This window comes from Erythrolamprus reginae, chromosome 2 (genome assembly GCF_031021105.1).
Source record: "Erythrolamprus reginae isolate rEryReg1 chromosome 2, rEryReg1.hap1, whole genome shotgun sequence".
Taxonomy (NCBI): domain Eukaryota; kingdom Metazoa; phylum Chordata; class Lepidosauria; order Squamata; family Dipsadidae; genus Erythrolamprus; species Erythrolamprus reginae.
This window is the reverse complement of record NC_091951.1, coordinates 312,252,238-312,270,369: the sequence shown is the minus strand read 5'-3', so window position 1 is coordinate 312,270,369 and position 18,132 is coordinate 312,252,238. Positions and strand designations below refer to the sequence as shown.

The 18,132-nt window shown below is 38.1% G+C and overlaps 2 protein-coding genes and 1 long non-coding RNA gene across 3 annotated transcripts in view; all 3 read left to right on the top strand.

Annotated features, from left to right (window-relative positions):
- MSH3 (mutS homolog 3) overlaps positions 1-9,542 on the top strand; it is a 59,318-nt gene extending 49,776 nt beyond the window's left edge. The window contains exons 19-23 of the mRNA XM_070743088.1: positions 1,200-1,357; positions 4,008-4,194; positions 4,957-5,086; positions 5,615-5,789; positions 8,594-9,542. Coding sequence (XP_070599189.1) covers positions 1,200-1,357; positions 4,008-4,194; positions 4,957-5,086; positions 5,615-5,789; positions 8,594-8,723 — 780 coding nt within the window. The 3' untranslated portion in view covers positions 8,724-9,542. The remainder of the gene's footprint in view (positions 1-1,199; positions 1,358-4,007; positions 4,195-4,956; positions 5,087-5,614; positions 5,790-8,593) is intronic.
- The window catches only part of FAM151B (family with sequence similarity 151 member B), a 786,337-nt gene that overhangs the window by 125,164 nt on the left and 643,041 nt on the right, over positions 1-18,132 (top strand). The window lies entirely within an intron of this gene.
- Positions 9,720-17,736, top strand: LOC139162571 (uncharacterized). Its single transcript, XR_011558348.1, has 3 exons — positions 9,720-9,819; positions 9,905-10,014; positions 16,422-17,736. It is a non-coding gene; the product is annotated as an uncharacterized lncRNA (long non-coding RNA).

The window sequence follows — 18,132 nt, the reverse complement described above, 5'->3', positions numbered from 1 at the left end:
TGGAGTGAGTCATCAAGACTGCACGGCACTTGAAAGTGCTGCGTTAAAGTTTGGTTTTGTGCGCGCGGCCGTGTGGTCACGCAGCTTAGGGGGAACAGTGTATGCAACGCTCCAGATTTTTAATATTAAAATGTTTTTTTAATTCCAGGCGGACATTTAAAAAAAACAGCTCTAAATATGCCATACAGCATTGTCAAATTCAATTTTGAGTTTAAATCTGGCCCACGGGGCTGGCCTAGAAATAGCAAAGGACTGGCCTATGCCTCTGCCAGCCAAAATGGGGCAAAATGTTTTGCCCAGCAGGGTGCTGTAGGAGACCCTTAAGGCCAAAAATGGGGCATGGGGGCCCAGCATTCCGCACCTCATTTTGGCCAGCAGGGTGCTGCAGAAGGCATCCATTCTATCGCCACAGCTCCTGGCTGACCTGTGGAGGAGAACTACAATCCTAACCCACTACCAGATAGCTATTACATTTGCTAGTAAACAATGTTTATTTTTACGTGAAAGGACGCCGCAGCGGTGCTGCAAGCAAAGGGCAGTCCTTTCACGTAAAAATAAACACGTTTATTTTTACGTGAAGACCTCCCTTTGAAGGAGCTGGGGAATCCCTCCCATGAAGAGATTCAGGGGGCGGAGCCTTGACGTCACCGGCAGGTTGCTAAGGACGCCAAGGTGATCACTTCCTGGATTTCATGGAATCTAGGAAGTGATCACCTTGGCGTCCTTAGCAACCTGCTGGTATACGTGACATCAAAACTCCGCCCCCGGAATCTTTTTGTGGGAGGGATAAACATTGTTTATTTTTATGTGAAGACCTCCCTTTGAAGGAGCTGGGGAATCCCTTTCACGAAGAGATTCTGGGGACGGAGCCTTGACGTCACCGGCAGGTTGCTAGGGATGCCAAGGTGATCACTTCCTGGATTCCATGGAATCCAGGAAGTGATCACCTTGGCGTCCTTAACAACCTGCCGGTGACGTCAAAGCTCCGAATGCTGAATGTGACCCCGAACTTTGCCCAAAGTTTCAAAAAATTTCGGGTTCGGGTTCAGCATACCGAACACCGCAAAATTCAGTACGGACCCCAACCAGTTTGGTTCGCCCATCACTACTGATTAGGTGATCTGTATACAATCAGCAATTATCTGAAACTTCCATGAGCTTTGTTTTTAAATAATCTAATTATGATGTTCATTTTATAGGAAGATGGTCAAAGAGTAATGATAATCACTGGACCTAACATGGGGGGAAAGAGCTCTTATATAAAACAAGTTGCATTGATTACTATCATGGCACAAATTGGTTCTTATGTACCAGCTGAAGAAGTAAGAATTGGTATTGTGGATGGTATATTCACCAGGTAAGATAACAAAAACTTTGAAATAGCTCTTATTTCTCAGTTCTAATATTATATGGTTTTTTTTCTTTTTTAGGATTATCACAAAGTATTCACATTAACAATTTAAGACTATAGCAGTAATCCCTTTTCCTGTGCCTCCACATGCCTATTGTGGGTACTTTTGTGAACAGGCTAATTCTAATGTAGAAGCCAATTAAAGAATGCTGCTGTTTTATGAAGAAAATCAGCCCCAGTTGCACATCATGTAATGAAATTTTAAAAATTATAGCAGTAGCATAGCTCTATTATAACTTTAATAAAGAGAAAATGAATTTCAAAAAAAAGTTGGTATATTCAGATGCAGGTAGTTCTCAGTTAACAACCACTTATTCTGTGACCATTCAAAGCTACGATGGCATTGAATGAGTGAGTGGTCTTTACAATTGATCCTCAAAGTTGTCTTTCTTTTCTTTCATTCATTCTTACTCTCTTTTATTCTTTCTTTTTTTCTGTCTTTCTTTCTCTCTCTTTCTCTTTTTATTATTCTTTCTTTCTCTAATTCTTTACCTTTCCCTTATCTTTCCCTTCTTTCATTCATCCTTACTCTTTTAATCAGTCCTTCCTTCCTTCTCCCTCCCATTCTCCCTCCTACTTTCTCCCTTAATAAATGTTAAGTTCATTAACATTTATTGAAATCCATTTAAGTTCTTCATCCATTTTTAATTGTATTTGTCTTCCTATATTAAAGCTTCTGCCTCTCTTTTGCCATTCTAGTCATCATTCTTTGTTCCTTGCTTTCAATTGCAAAGAGTTGTTCTTCAGTTGTCATCAATTCCTGTCCTTGAGATGTAAGATCTACTCCTCCTGTTGCCACATCCAATAAGTACTCTTCACTCAATTCTTTAAATCCAGACTTCCTGTCCTAGGTTTCTCATCAAGATAACAAGATATTATAGAATTCTCATTTCCCTAAGCATATTTCACAGCTTTGTATGATCAATATAATCAAAGACCTAGACGATGAATCACGTATTGTTTTCCTTTTGAGGTTTTTTTCCCTTTCTCAATTATTCAGTATCTATCAGCAACAATATATCTTAACATTTTCTAAAACTAGCTTGAACATCTGGCAGTTTTCTTTCAATGTAGAACTTTGATCTTCATCAGTTGATCTTGTATGATGAATGTATGAATATATGTGAATATATAAAATGAAATTAATTAAAGTGTATAAAAAACATATTACATTAAGTCTTCTTCAATCTGTTAGCCACTGAAGTGTTCTCAAGATGGATTGGATGGAAAATTTACTGATTCTTCTTCTGATAACTTGGCATATTTCTGTAAATACTTCATTAGTCCCTGTACCTTTAAGTTCATAAAATGCTGATCTAACTCAGGGATGTAAAACTCATGTTGTCGCAGCGGCATCACATTGGGAATTTTCCGCCCTTCGCTGAAGTGGCTGTGGGTCCTGCCTCCCAGGGACAATTCCATCTGTCCGTCCATAACCCTGGGGGGGGGGAATTATTGACCCCCTCAGAGAGGGTCCGCAACTTGGGCGTCCTCCTTGATCCACAGCTCACATTAGAGGAACATCTTTCAGCTGTGGTGAGGGTGTTGTTTGCCCAGTTTCGCCTGGTGCACCAGTTGCGGCCCTATCTGGACCGGGACTCACTGCTCACAGTCACTCATGCCCTCATCACCTCGAGGTTCGACTACTGTAATGCTCTCTACATGGGGCTACCTTTGAAAAGTGTTCGGAAACTTCAGATCGTGCAGAATGCAGCTGCGAGAGCAATCATGGGCTTCCCAAGATATGCCCATGTTACACCAACACTCCGCAGTCTGCATTGGTTGCCGATCAATTTCCGGGCACAATTCAAAGTGTTGGTTATGACCTATAAAGCCCTTCATGGCATCGGACCAGAATACCTCCGGGACCGCCTTCTGCCGCACGAATCCCAGCGACCGGTTAGGTCCCACAGAGTTGGCCTTCTCCGGGTCCCATTGACTAAACAATGTCGTTTGGCGGGACCCAGGAGAAGAGCCTTCTCTGTGGCAGCCCCGATCCTCTAGAACCAGCTCCCCCTGGAGATTAGAACTGCCCCCACCCTCCTTGCCTTTCGTAAAGTTCTTAAGACCCATCTCTGCCGTCAGGCATGGGGGAACTGACACATCTCCCCCGGGCCTATACAGTTTATACATGGAATGTTTGTGTGTTTGTTAGCTTTTAATAATAGGGTTTTTAGTGTTTTTTAAATTATTAGATTTGTTCTTACATTGTTCTTGTTATTGTTGTGAGCCGCCCCGAGTCTACGGAGAGGGGAGGCATACAAATCTAATAAATAAATAAATAAAAGTGAGCATGAGCATGGCCACTTGATGAATCCAGCCCGTGGGATGGGGATTTAATAGCTGTGATCTAACTTTCTTCTGGTACCAGACATTCTTGTAAATACAGCAGATACTTTTGAAGTCTGCAAGGAGAAGGGCAGCCTATAAATCAAATAAGTAAGTAAGTAAGTAAGTAAGTAAGTAAGTAAGTAAGTAAGTAAGTAAGTAAGTACGTACCTTAGTTGCTGGCATGTCTGTTGTGCAAAATTTCAAGACACTCTTTCTATCTTTTATTCTCTTTGAGACTTCTTTGTCCATTTGTTTTTGGATGCAGAATGGGTGCCTCAGACAATGTATTTAAGGGTCGCAGTACATTTATGGAAGAATTAATAGATACAGCATCAATTATTCAAAAAGCAACTTCACATTCACTAGTGATTTTGGATGAGCTAGGAAGAGGAACTAGTACACATGATGGAATTGCTATTGCATATGCTACTCTAGAACATTTCATTAAGAATGTAAGTATATTATTTGATTAAGTATAATCCTTAGTCAATAATCATCTTTAAGAAAAGTGGGGGAGACAGATATATGTAGCAAGCCTTTGGCTTATTGAAAAGAAATATTTGAATTTTTAGTCAAATTAATGTCAAAAGTTTTGATAGTTTGTATGTGAGATCAAAGTTTATTAATTAAAACAATAATAATACATATTTACAAACAAATCAAATCAGTGTTTACCAACTTTGCCCAATCTAGCCTTGACTTTACAATGCTCGTGAAAAACCCTAAGATTCTAACTTTGGCTGCTTTTTCACTAATAGTTGGAAAGGTTTTCAGAATTTGTGACGCTCAAAACAAAACTTGCAATAATGATATTGAAATTATAGACTTAAAACTGTAACGCAAAAGTGCTCACACTAACAATACCAGCTTTAAAAAATGTACCCACCTTGTATGAAAGTGAATGGCTGTGCAAATGGGTCATGCTTCCTTAAGACTTAATTAATGCTAGAACTTCTGTTAGAAGTGAAGGGTATTTAACATAACTGAAGTTAGATGAAGGAATTTGTCCTTTGTTTAACCCAGGATTAACCTGCAAAATGAAGGATCAATTTATAAATGTATATTAATGTATAAAAATTCTAAATATTGATGTAGATTAAGGAACATTTAATGCTCTAGGACAAAACTAAAACATCAGATTTCATTAAAGGAAAATGATAGGTTATCAGCTTGCTGATACTTTCAAATCTTAAAATATATATATTTCTCTCTAGGTTGGATCATTGACACTGTTTGTTACCCATTATCCTCCACTGTGTGAGCTGGAAATAGCCTATCCGACTCATGTTGAGAATTACCATATGTCTTTTCTCGTGAATGAAGATCATAGTAAACCAGAAGATGGTAGGGTGATATCAAATTGATCAGACTGATAAATTCTTTTCAGTAATTTCTTAAAGTTGTTTGGTTGTCTTATGTCTTAATTTTAGTCATCTTAGTAGGAGTTAGAACAATTAATATGATTAAGCAATTAATATGATTAAAGCTAAAAATATTGAGCAACAGAATTGGAATTATTAAGCACTAGGTGTCTATGGCAGATAACAAGGATGTCCGAAACTGAACATTTAGAAAAATCCCAGAATTCTGCTTCTTCTCTCAGTGATATTTTGGCTTAGTCCTTATTGTAGAAATGAATCCTCTGTTCTTAAGTGATCTGTAGTAAGATCCAGAAAAAACCACTAGCGCACTTCCATTTTAGAGGATTAAGTTCCAGAAAACTGCCAAACCATGTCTGGAATAATTGAATCAACATGGTCCAGAGAAAAAATTGAACTTTGGGATTTGCACACATTTGATTAAAAATAACTTCAAAATCTTACTAAAATAATTCATTGTAAAGTGATTAATAAATACATGTTTTCTTTTTAGATTTTGAAGAACAAAATCATCTTGACTGTGTTACTTTCCTTTATCAAATAACTAAAGAAGTTGCTGCAAGAAGCTATGGTTTAAATGTTGCTAAACTGGCAGATGTGCCAAAAGAAATTCTTAAAAAGGCAGCTTATAAATCAAAGGAACTAGAAAGATCAGCTAATGTGAAAAGGTTAGAAAATACTTTGTTACTCACTTTATTCTTATAAATGTCAAAGAGAAATGCAACACAGAAATGTGCATGTTTGTTTATGCATTTGTGAGAGGAAGTTTACATATTTGCTATACAGTATAAAGTTAACTAATTTTAGGAATAATAGTATATGTTCTGTTAATATAATTTTGGTTGGTCTGGGCTTTTCTGAAATGTGATTTTTGGCTTGCATGCATGTGTGTATGTGGATACATGCAAATCCACATATGTGCAAAACTGTACTGTATCTTATAAACATTTATTAAGTATCTCTAGGATTGGTTTCAAGTGAGGTTGGCAGCTTTCCCTGTTAAAAGCTGTGTATCATGCAGATTTTTGCCTGTGTTTTCAATCTCAAATTTCCTGGGAAATTTTTCCAGGTTCGGGTTCTTAAGTAGAAAATGGAACTTAAGAAGAGTCAAAAAAATCTTGAACACCCGGTTCTTGTCTAGAAAAGTTCTTAAGTAGAGGCGTTCTTAAGTAGAGGTACCACTGTATATAATTCAAGAGAGTATTATCCTTTGAAAATTTCAACTTTCCTTACAGTCCCATTTATATAATCCACTATTTCTACTCAAACCTAATATGTATAAGATATTGTACTAAGTATGCTTGTTGTTACATCGCTAGCAAAAAGCTGTTCTAGATAATCATTTTTATACCAGTTTAATAAGAGTCCAGTAATTTTTAAAATCGTTTTTTTGTTGTATAAGTCATCGTTTAAAGTCTACTGACACTTTTGCTAAGAAGTTAGGGCATTCCTGTTGGTCTAGGAAGAAATACAGATGAGCAAAAATATAATTCGCAATAGCAGCAATAAAACAATATAATAAACAATATAAGACATGTCCTAATACCAGTGCAACCACAATATAGAGAAATACCTCAATTAATGACAGTGTGATGGCATGTGAGTCCATCACTTAACAATCCTGACAGTTCCCATTGCTATCATTAAATGAAACCTATTGGTTGTTAAGTGAAGACATATCCTGATCCAGGTTATTTCTGGCTTGGTTCCTCCCAGATCTGAGCCTTAGTAAGGTAAGGGGTTTACCCCCACTTGAACTCCCTCCTTGCCTATTTCCCCCAGTCTCTTCTCTTTTGTTTGCCTGCCTACCTGCTGCCATTCCCACCACACTGTGCCTTACTATTATACTAGTCACAACTTCTTTTACAACTTGCCAAGGCCTCAGTTTACAGTCCGGCTGATAGTCCATTTTTTGCAACTAGGGCTGTCTTTCACAAGAGAAGGCCCTAGTTGCAGGATGTGGGATGTGAACAGAGGCCCTGGCTGCACCAGTGTGAAAGAGCATAGCAAAAAAGAAGAGCCTGGATGGTATAGTAGTGGTGCAGAATATAACAGGACCTGCTGGCAATAGCACATAGGCAGGTGATGAAAAGGTAATCATAAATGGGATGGGCTCAAGTGGGCCTGAATTTAGTTTATGTGACTATAGGGTAGTGATGGCAAACCTTTTTTTCTTCGGGTGCCGAAAAAGCGTGGACATGCACTATTGTGTATGCACGAGTCCCCACACCCATAATCCAGTGCCTTGCGAGGGTGAAAACAGCTTCCCCCGCCCCCTGGAGGCCCTCTGCAGGCCTGTTTCCCAACTTCCGGTGGGCCCAGTAGGCTCGTGCTTTGCCCTCCCCAGGCTCCCTGGGGAGGGAAAGTCTTCCCTGGAGCTGGGAGAGGGTAAAAACTCTGTCCCCCATCCCTCTGGAGCAGTGGTTCTCAACCTGGGGGTTGGGACCCCTTTGGAGGTCGAATGACCATTTTACAGGGGTCGCCTAAGACCATGGTAAAAGACACATTTTGCATGGTATTAGGAACTAAAACTTCTATTCTGGTGTCTTGGAACATATTTTTACAATCTGGCCAATCAGTCGTTTACAGTGGGGTTGTCCCTCTGACCTTCCTGCCAATCAGCTTAAAGCTCTGTTGGGAGAATTGGCACTAGACTAGAATTGGTTGGGGGTCACCACAATATGAGGAACTCTATTAAGGGGTCGTGGCATTAGAAAGGTTGAGAACCACTGGTCTGGAGGCTCTCTGGAAGCCAAAAATGCTCTCCCAGAGCGTCTGTACAAGTCTAAAGTCAGCGGATCAGCACACGTATGCATGTTGGAACTAATCTAGGGCAAAAGCTTGCATGCCAGCAGATACGGCTTCGTGTGCCACCTGTAGCACCTGTGCCATAGGTTTGCCATCGCTGCTTTAGGGCACTGAAATGGCTGAAACTTTGTGGACTGATCATAACTTCTGTCATTCAGTTAACTATGAACAATCACTGAATGTATTGATATTAAGCAAGAGCTACCCAAAAATAATAGCAGTTAATAAGAAAGAAGGTTATTCTGGTTTACATGTAAAAAGAAGGGTTTTAAGGGTATTAGATAGTTGATTCCAGAGAATATGAGTTAAATGGGAAAAAGCACTAAAATATAAAGTATCAATTTTTAACATGAATGAAAACTAATTGATCTTAATTTCACAGAAGCTGAATATGTGCCATTTTAATTTAACTTTAAGTTAACTTTTAAGTTAATTTAAAAGTTAATTTATTTCAGTTAATTTTGTGCAGTAATTTTTGGGGAGTTTTATTGCTGTTTTCTCATCTCCCTGCTATATTTATTTTGCATCATCAAGTAGGAGAGTATGTCACTGTGTTTATCATTTATTATATATAAATATTTTATGCATATGAAATAAGAGTGGAAATACATACATTGATGGTTGATTGATTAATATTAATATTGAACTGTTTGGGTTTTTTTAGAAAAAGTTTGATGTATTTTGAAAAACTATGGAACACCAATGATATTGAAGAACTTCGAAGATGGAAATGTGCAACTGAAGCAGATAATGATCTCAGCCAATTTAAAAATGCCGCAGAGCTTTTCAACTAAAAATTAAAATAGCATACAAGGTTTAATAATATCTCACAAAAAGAAAAATATGTGAATAAAGTAAAATTTTAGATCATTTGTGGATATAGCAATAACAGATTTTAATAACAATGCTTGGTTCACACAATCACTTTTGGTATTTAATTTCTGTAAACTACAATGAGTTACGCAGAATGGAGTACATAAACTAAAATGGTATAGTTGTTAGGAGCTCCTAGTACCCCCCACAATTAAAGACATTTTAAAAGGCTGTCATTCTATTTTCGTAATGAAAATTAGAGAATTTTCATCTAGATTAGCATTTGTGGAGTGGAAAGAAATGAACAGGTAACCAAAAGGTACTTCTATATTTTTTTCTTCTCAGAATAACAGCTCTAGTATGATGTTTTTACTTTTAAAGCAAATATTTCATAGAGTTCTTGTCATCTTGTCAGACTCTTGTAGCTAGAAATCATTGCAAAATATACAGTATTTTACATAATATCATCTTGATGCACTCACGGCCAATTATGAAAGCAAAAATGGTCCACATTGCATTATTTAATACCAGTGGATATTTTTGTAGTAAATTACATTTTTAAAATTTTTCAAATTGCTTCCTAAAATCTGGTGACTTTATATGCTGAAAATGAAAATATTGTGATGTTTTTCTAGATTATGTGTCAAGACATCACATTTCTCCCCGCCCCAGAACTGTATATATCTAAAAGGTTAGTATACATCTAAAAAGCTTTTTCTTATCTGATGGACAATTATGATTGAAATATGAAAATTATGTAACTATAAATTATATTAAATAAATGTCTATTTATACCTGGCTGTGAAAGATGTGTTCATTTCTAAAACAACTGAAATAGCAGAGGAATAAATTATTTCTTTGGCTTTCTTAGATGCAAAAGAATTTCTTATTATAGAACAGTACAGAATGAAGTTTTCATATTTTATATTACTATTCTTTTTGAAAAGTGAATTGTTCTTTGTCCTTCCTGCAGAATAATCTTTAGATAGAGTTGGCAATCTTCAATCAATTGTAGTTACAGTTCATCAAGAAAGTGGTGTAATGGGTGGATGGATACCATTAAATGGCTCGTCTGAGGTGCTGTTGCCGGGGCGGAGGTGATTTTAGTATATTAATTTATTATATGACTTTATTGTTTTATATGGGGCTTTATATTCTGTAGGCCACCTTGAGTTGCCATGTGCGAATAGGCAGAAATATAAATTTCCTAAATAAATAAATAAATGGATGGACGGACAGACGGATGGACAGACAGACATATGAACTGGAATGGTATGTGAACTTTCAAATGGACTTCTATATAGCCTTCTAAGATAAAAACAAACTGAACAGCTCTTAATACCCAACATTTTCTCTACAGTCTTGCCCATAATTTGTTGATGGTGTTGGGGGTAAAGAGTATAACTTTAATGCTGTGGCTGTTAATATAAATTTACAAGCTCAAACAAAACAGTTAACACATCAAGGTCAGAACGGATAACATTTATGAGATGTCAAATACAGTATCTCAGATTGTTAAACACATACAGTGACAGAAGATAAATAGTGAGTAATATTTATTTAAAAACCCTTGAGTGATATTAAATTTTGTGCTGGTGGAAGGAACCTCCAGAAAACCTTTCTACAGTTTTGTTCAGACCTGCTGGCTGGCTGTATGTAGCTGACCTTGTCATGCCATGCTGGCTTCTTCTTTGGGGAAAAGCAAGCTGCAGCAAACTGGAAGGTTGCCAAAAAGAAAAAAAAAGTTGCCCCAGATGGCTACCGCACTTGACACACTTCCTCTGTTGATTATATCTGAGGGAGTTGTTGCCATGCAACTGCAAATATATGCAAATGATTGTCCAATTTTTAAAGTAGTGCTGATAAGAAAGAAGGGATCTAGATTTCAAGAGACACTTGATTATGGGGAGTTGAGGAATTTTGTTAATCACAAAATTGCAAACTATTCTTCCATTTTATTTATACATACATTCATGAATTTAAAATTATTAATGTTGCCGGCTTCACACAATGGTTTGCAACAGAGAATGAAAAAAATAAATTCCTAAACCAAATTTGAAAAGCTTTTCTACCAACAATGCCCAAATGTTCCGAGGAAAATGGGAGTCCTCGATGCCTTAAAGGAAAGATACACATTTCATATCTACTAGGCAAAGTGTTTCTGAGTGTTCAGCAGCCGTTGTGAAAGCATATTGATAGGCTCTCAGCCACCATCACCACTGTAGCATTTCATGGAAGGTTTTGGAAGACATCCATTTAAAAAAAAAAAAACAAGCTAACCTTTGTCAGAATGATGATTCTGCAACTTTCTGGAGTGCGTAGCCTTATAAGACTTCAACAGTAATCACCAGCACTTTGAATTCAGTACAGTGATCCCTTGTTTATCTCAGGTGTTACGTTCGAGGACCACCCACGATAAACAAAGTAGGATTTTTTTCTCTCCCTCCCCCCCCCACTCATTATTCCTCACTTCCCCCTCTCTCTTTACCTCTCGTCTCTGCCTCCGTCTCTCTCTCTCTCTCTCTCTCAAGGAATCCTCGCGAGGGGCTCCCGGAGACTCTGCTCCACAGCCAGCAGCAAAGCATCGCTTTGGCAGGGACAAGGTAGGTGCGCCGCTGAGCTAGCCAGTCCCAGCGGAGATGGTGGTGGCGTGCGCCTGAGGTGTGGACATGACATTCCCGGCATTGCTGCTCCTCGAAGGGAAGGTGCCGGAGCCGCCTCAGCAGTTGCCACCGCTGCCTCCACCACTGTCTCCACCGGCACTGGCTAACTCAGCGGCATGCCCGCCTTGTCCCTGCCAAAGCAACGCTTTGATGCTGGGTGCGGAGCAGAGCCTTTAGGAGCCCCTCGCGAGGATTCCACGAGAGAGAGATGAAGGCAGAGATGAGAGATAAAGAGAGAGTGGGGAGTGAGGGATGATGTGTGCATGCGGGGAATCCTCCTCACAAGGTACTCCCAGGAGCTCCGCTCCGCACCAGGTTAAGCCCTAGCAGCGACCCGCGATGCACTGAGTCCGCGAAAGGTGAACTGCGAAGTGGCGAGGGATCACTATAGAAGCAATCTGGTAATATAAAGTTGCTGTGGTATTGGTAACATTGCTAAATTTGCCTTCTCATTTAGCAGATAGGCTGTTAAATTTTCAGCTAATTGAACCTTACATCCTCGACAATCTCATGCAGTATATTGGAATAATTTAATTTTCTGACATTAGCTGCCAATAGCTGGTCTTCCATTATAAATCGCAGAAAATCATTGTGACTACAGTGAAAGCATGATTAAAAAATAATTTCTGAAAGCTTTATCAGTTAACCTCTGAACATTCTATTTCCTAGGTTCAAACTCTTAATCTATTTATTTTGCTTCACCATCGCTGAATTGTATGTACTCTTGAAATTTTCCAGTACTGTTAATCACTTTAATTTCAAAAGCCCTAATTCTTCCTATAGTTGGCAAGGTTTATTTATTTGATAGACTGACCTTCATGAAAGCACAGCTCTTGTGTGGGCAATCATAGGGATGTAAAACATGATCAAGAGTTGAAATTTTTAGTTCTTTAAATAGCCTTCTAAATAACAGAATTTGTAAAAGGTGTGCCTCAAAAATTTAAGTCTGACTCCCTCAAAGGATAAAATATTACTGACTCCAAAAATAAATGAATAAAATGTACTGTATTATACAAAATTGACTTTCTAATGGTTTTAAATTAACACTATTTTGATATATATGTCTTATGACAAAGAAGTGAAAACGATAATGCTTGTTAGCTACAAAATCTAAGTAGTCTACAACACATGTCAGCATAGTTTTGACAGAATGTGATTGTAGGATTTTAATTTTTATTAGATCTTATCTCAAGGTAACATGTAATTTTCCCTCCTATTTTTCCCTACAACAACCCTACAAGAGTCTTTGGAGAGGGGCGGCATACAAATCCAAATAATAAATAAATAAATAAGATGGGTTGGCCTGAAATACAAAATCTGACCTTTTGTAGCTGAGAATGCTTAGAAACTAGAACTTTAAATTCCCAATCTTTCTTTAATACATTTAACTACTATACTACAATGGCTCCCTCATTCTTCTTTAGCTTTATATAAGAAGTATGTATGCATAAAATCTACCTATCCTAATTAAAATTGAGCATTTTTATGTCTATAGTTTATTATGTGTAGGAAGGCTCCCCCTCCCCTGAATAAAACATTCCATGGAGTAAGAAAAGAGGAAGAATCAGTCCTCTCACTTACAAAGCCCCAAAACATAAAAACTCATTTATTGACCAGACCATTTTGCCTCCAGAAACACTTGCTGTTGTCACCAGTGTTCCCTCTAATTTTTTTGGGGGGTAGGCGGAAAAGTATAGTGTCTGAGCGGCAGTCCCTTCGGGACTGGGCGGTACTCTTTCCCTCTCACTCTTTCCCTCTCTGCTTCTGGGCAGGTTTGAAAAACTCTGAGTTGATGATGATTTTTAAGTGAGCCATTGCTCACTGCTCAGCTTAGAGGGAACTATGGTTGTCACTGCTGCTATTGGGCTAATAAACCACTTTCCAATTGCAGCCTTCCTCCAACTTATTATCCTTTGCCTGTGGTTTTCTCCCATTTTGGAATAAGATAAAGATCGGATTTAACTTCCACCATATGTAAATAGCGTATTTTTCGGTATATACAACACACCGGAATATAAGATGCACCTTAGTTTTTGGGAAGGAAAATAGGGAAAAGTATCTGCTTACCAGGTATTCATCTAGCTAACATCCTTAGTCTGGTCATCTTCAGCACATTATTTTATCCCCTGATTAAGGGCTTAAAAAAATTTTATTCTGAGAGAGTAACAATGAAAGAGCTTGCAAGCCAGTAAGAACTGGAAACATCATTGGCACCTGGAAATAAACAGTCTGAGCAAGTAGAGCAATGGAAAAAACCCTGCAAAGACTTAGGGCTTGGAAAACATTATTTGCAGAAAGTAACAAGTGCAAGTGGGTTAGAGCTGGGAACATCGTTAGCACCTGGTTAGGGCTGGAAAGAAACATTTGGAGCAAGTTAGGGGGAAAAAACCTGCAAAGACTTAGGGCTTGGAAACCATTCTTCACAGAGAGAAGCAATGAAAGAGCCTGCAAGGTAAAAGCTGGGAAGATCATTAGCAGCTAGTTAGGGCTGGGGAGAAAAAGCTACATTCAGAGTATAAGACGCACCCTAATTATCAGCCTCTTTTAGGGAGGAAAAAGGTGTGTCTTATACATCGAAAAATACGGTAGGTTCCTATTTGTGTTTTGAATTAAGATTCAAAACACAAATAGGAACCTACCGTATTTTTCGATGTATAAGACACACCTTTTTCCTCCCTAAAAGAGGCTGATTCAATACAGCAATAAGACAACTTTTAATTTTTCCTAACTGTAAAAGTCTAACTTCTATAATCAATTTCTTCTGTGCATCTATGTAGGCAGTATTTTGATTAGTCATTACCATTAATCGCTTTTCAAGTTTTGCTGTATTATTTTAAAATTAGAACAGAGACTAAAATCCTCCTGGGTAGGCACTAAAAACTAAGCATGCATTAGATGCTCCTGCTTGGCTTAAATAAGAATTTAATTGCATAGAATAAAAGAACTGCAAGTCTCAAAAATTTATTTAGTTTATTTATGATAAAGTCCATTCATATTATGAGCTAGATTATTAACCTGAAGTGTCTGAAGATAATTCAGATAATGATCTTCACATTTTGCTTTTGCCTTGTCCAGTTTTGATAAGTTTTTTTAAAAAAAAAATAGTTGCATCACACAGTAATAAGCTATATTTGAGATTCAAAGTTCAGCAGACAAAATGTTTAAAGTTGATATTAGTTCTATGTTCCTTAAATCATATATTGCACTATACGTGGCTACACAAATATGTTGGTCACTTTTTGAAGAAACCTGCAAGGAATAAATAGCGAGTTAGACAAAATAGCACACCACAAATCTAGAGAACCTTGGCTGATCACTAGTAAGCAGGTATGTTAGTAATGCCCTTTTTGCCTAATTTTGTCTCTGCTGCAAGAACAGTCTTAATAATTAGGAACTTGCTAGGAAGAAAAAATATCATTACAATCAAATGGAGATACCTGGTTTATTGTTCCCTGTGACTGAGGCAAGATTCCTCCCAGTGATTTCCTAATTACCAAAGTTCTGTTCTCATACCAGCCAAGAAAGTGCACTGGTGTGATAAATTATAATCACATTTTGTGCCAATGCAGCCTATCAGTGTGTCAAATTGTGAACACAACCAGATTTTTTCACAATGCAATCTCCATGTCAGAACACTAGTTTATGAATAAGTGTATTGTTATGTGCTAAACACTCACTATCTTTAGCAAGTACTCTTGCAAGTGTTAACTATCACAATCATATTAAAACAATAGATTTTTTGAATATGGAGGCATGTGTTAAATGATGATAATGAGCCCAGTATGAAGAGATCAAGCATGATTTTGTTTTATATATTGATTTTGTAAGGCTACTAAAATTTGTATGACAATGTGAATCTAATGGTTTCTTTTTTTAATTTATAGTATTTATTTATCTGAGAATCAGTTTAGTGCACTATTAAGGCATCCAGTTAGAAAACGGGAGACAACTAATTCTAGTCCTGTCCTCTGAGACCAGTGTTTCTTGAATAGTAGGAGGGGGGCTGGAGGGGGCGTGGAACGATGCCAGGAGGGGCACGTGACCCCCAGGAAGGTGATCTTTTTTTTGCTGCAGGGAATAAGGGGTTTTTTGTATCAAACAATAGCACACCGCACAGAGTAGGAGATATGAAGTGCATATCACAAACCCTTAAGAGACACCATGGAAAAATATTTAATAGGGATGAAAAGAAAGGAGGAGAGAGATGGAGATAATGAGACAAACATAAATCTCCCAAAAACTAAGATGAGGAAATATGATGAAGTGTGTGTAGCGCTTGGCTTCACTGTGACTATGGTGGGAGACGAGGAAAGATTGCTATGTTTACTGAGTCTAAAAATGTTGGCAGCGGATAGGATGAAGCCAAATAAATCAAGGTGCCACTTAAACACATTATATCCCAATCACACTGATAAGCGGCTTGAGTTTTTTCAGAGAAAACGTACTAAATATTGCAAACAATCATCCCGGCGGAGAGTGAGGGGACTTGTGAGGGGGGGCATAACAGAAAATAATTGAGAAACACTACCCTAGACAAAAGTCAGTTGAGTTATCTTGGGCCAATCGCTTTCTCTCTCCTTAGGAAGGAGGCAGTGGCAAACGAAAGTAAACCTTGTCCCGGCAGTCTTGAAAATCAGATTCACAATTCTTCCATGACAGAATGGAAAGGGGGGGGGGGGAACTCCAGTATTTATTTAATTTGCATAAACCTCTTTAAAGACATGAGGTTTTGTTCTGTTTTTTAGGGAGAAATGAATTGAATTAGTATAATTAGATGAAGTAGGAATTAACACCCATTTAAAGATTTTTAAAATTTCATCAAAAGACCGTGAGGTCTTTTTCTGCCGTCAATTTTCTATGTTTCTATGTTTAAAATTTTTACAAAATCTGTCCTCTTTTGTTTTTTTTAAAGGACTGATTTTTATAAAGTGATGCCAAGGTTGAAAATTGTTCCAAAATAAAATGCCAAAAATATCTGATGTATACTGAAATATTTAAGGTTTTCTTTATTTATAGTTTCGGATTGAAAAAAGAATATAATAAAATGCATCACATCTGGAGGAAGAAAATACATTGTCATGAAAAATAATTCAGGACAGTCTTTAGAGATATCCCTGAAGAGTCGTTACGCCAATTGAAGAAGACTTACATTTGGCTAAAAACTGGAGACTGGGAAAAAGCTGAATGAAGAACCGATAAGCGGTTTCATATACATGAGAGTCTGTAAGGAAGATAAAGTCTACAATTGCCTAAATTTATAAGCAAGGAGTGAGTGGAAGTGAGACAGTAGACAAGGAAAAACTGTAATAGGCAAAAGTGGATAAAAAAGTCTTGAAGGCTTAAGAGGTTTCAAGTAGATTTAAAATTCCTGAAGAGGAATTAGCACTGGGATTGCTGTACAAAGAGAATGACACAGTATGGAATCTGTGTACAGTGGTACCTCTACTTACGAACTTAATTTGTTCCATGACCAGGTTCTTAAGTAGAAAGGTTTGTAAGAAGAAGCAATTTTTCCCATGGGAATCAATGTAAAAGCAAATAATGTGTGCGATTGGGGAAACCACAGGGAGGGTGGAGGCCCTGTTTCCTCCCAGGAGATTCGTAGAGAGGCCCCACGGAGGCTTCTCCCTGCCTTTTCCAGCCCTGTTTCCTCCCAGGAGATTCCTAGAAAGGCCCCATGGAGGCTTCTCCTTGCCTTTTCCAGCCCTGTTTCCTCCCAGGAGATTCCTAGATAGGCCCCATGGAGGTTTCTCACTGCCTTTTCCGGTTACAGCTTCGGAGGCTCAGGTTTGTAAGTGGAACATTGTTATTGAGAAGAGGCAAAAAAATCTTGAACACCCAGTTCTTATCTAGAAAGGTTTGTAAGTAGAGGCATTCTTAGGTAGATGTACCACTGTACTGCAGTGTTTTCAAACTTGGCAACTTTAAGATGTGAGGACTTCAATTCCCAGAATTCTTCATGCTGGCTGAAGAATTCTGGGCCTTGCAGTCCACACATCTTAAAATAGCCAAGGATGTGATATCTCCCTCTGCTCTTCTCGAGTGAGTTTGAACTTTCTGATTCTGCTGCAATCCACTGAGGATTAGGAAAATTTAGTTAAGAAACAAAAACTTCTAAAAAGTCTGACCTCTCAATTCCATTCAAAGAAAAAGTCTCTCCTGCAATACAAACTATGAAAACTGAGGCCTTTTCCATATCCATTGGCTGTGAAATCTCCACTGGACAAGAATACTAGCCTTCTATTATTTTCACCTTTTATAAACCCTGTAATTTCTTGCCTGGCGATCCCTCTCTCCCTCCCTCCCTCCCCCCCCCCCAAAAAAAAATAAATTGTGGACTGAACCAAACCAACAATACCCTCAAGCAGTCTTTTTGTGTTTCTAGAACATTTCGGCCCTTCAGAATATTCTTTCGACACATATCTTGCATCTCAGCTCTAGTCTTTGTCTCTTGTCTTATTGTCAGAAACGTTGCTTTAGATGTCGTGCTTCCCAGAATAGTAGACGTGGATTTGCTGATCAGAGTGTTCTGCTGCATTTACTCTTTTCATAGGGCTCAGAAGTGATAATTATGTTGCTGTAACTCCTGTGAAATCCAATTGGCTTTTTCATCTATATTGTTACCTAGTGCTGCTTCTGGAGACAAAGCATCTAACTTTTGTTCTGTTGAGTCTCATTTTTAATTTAGGGAGCAAGTTTGTCATATTTCCTCTTTGCTTGGAAATTT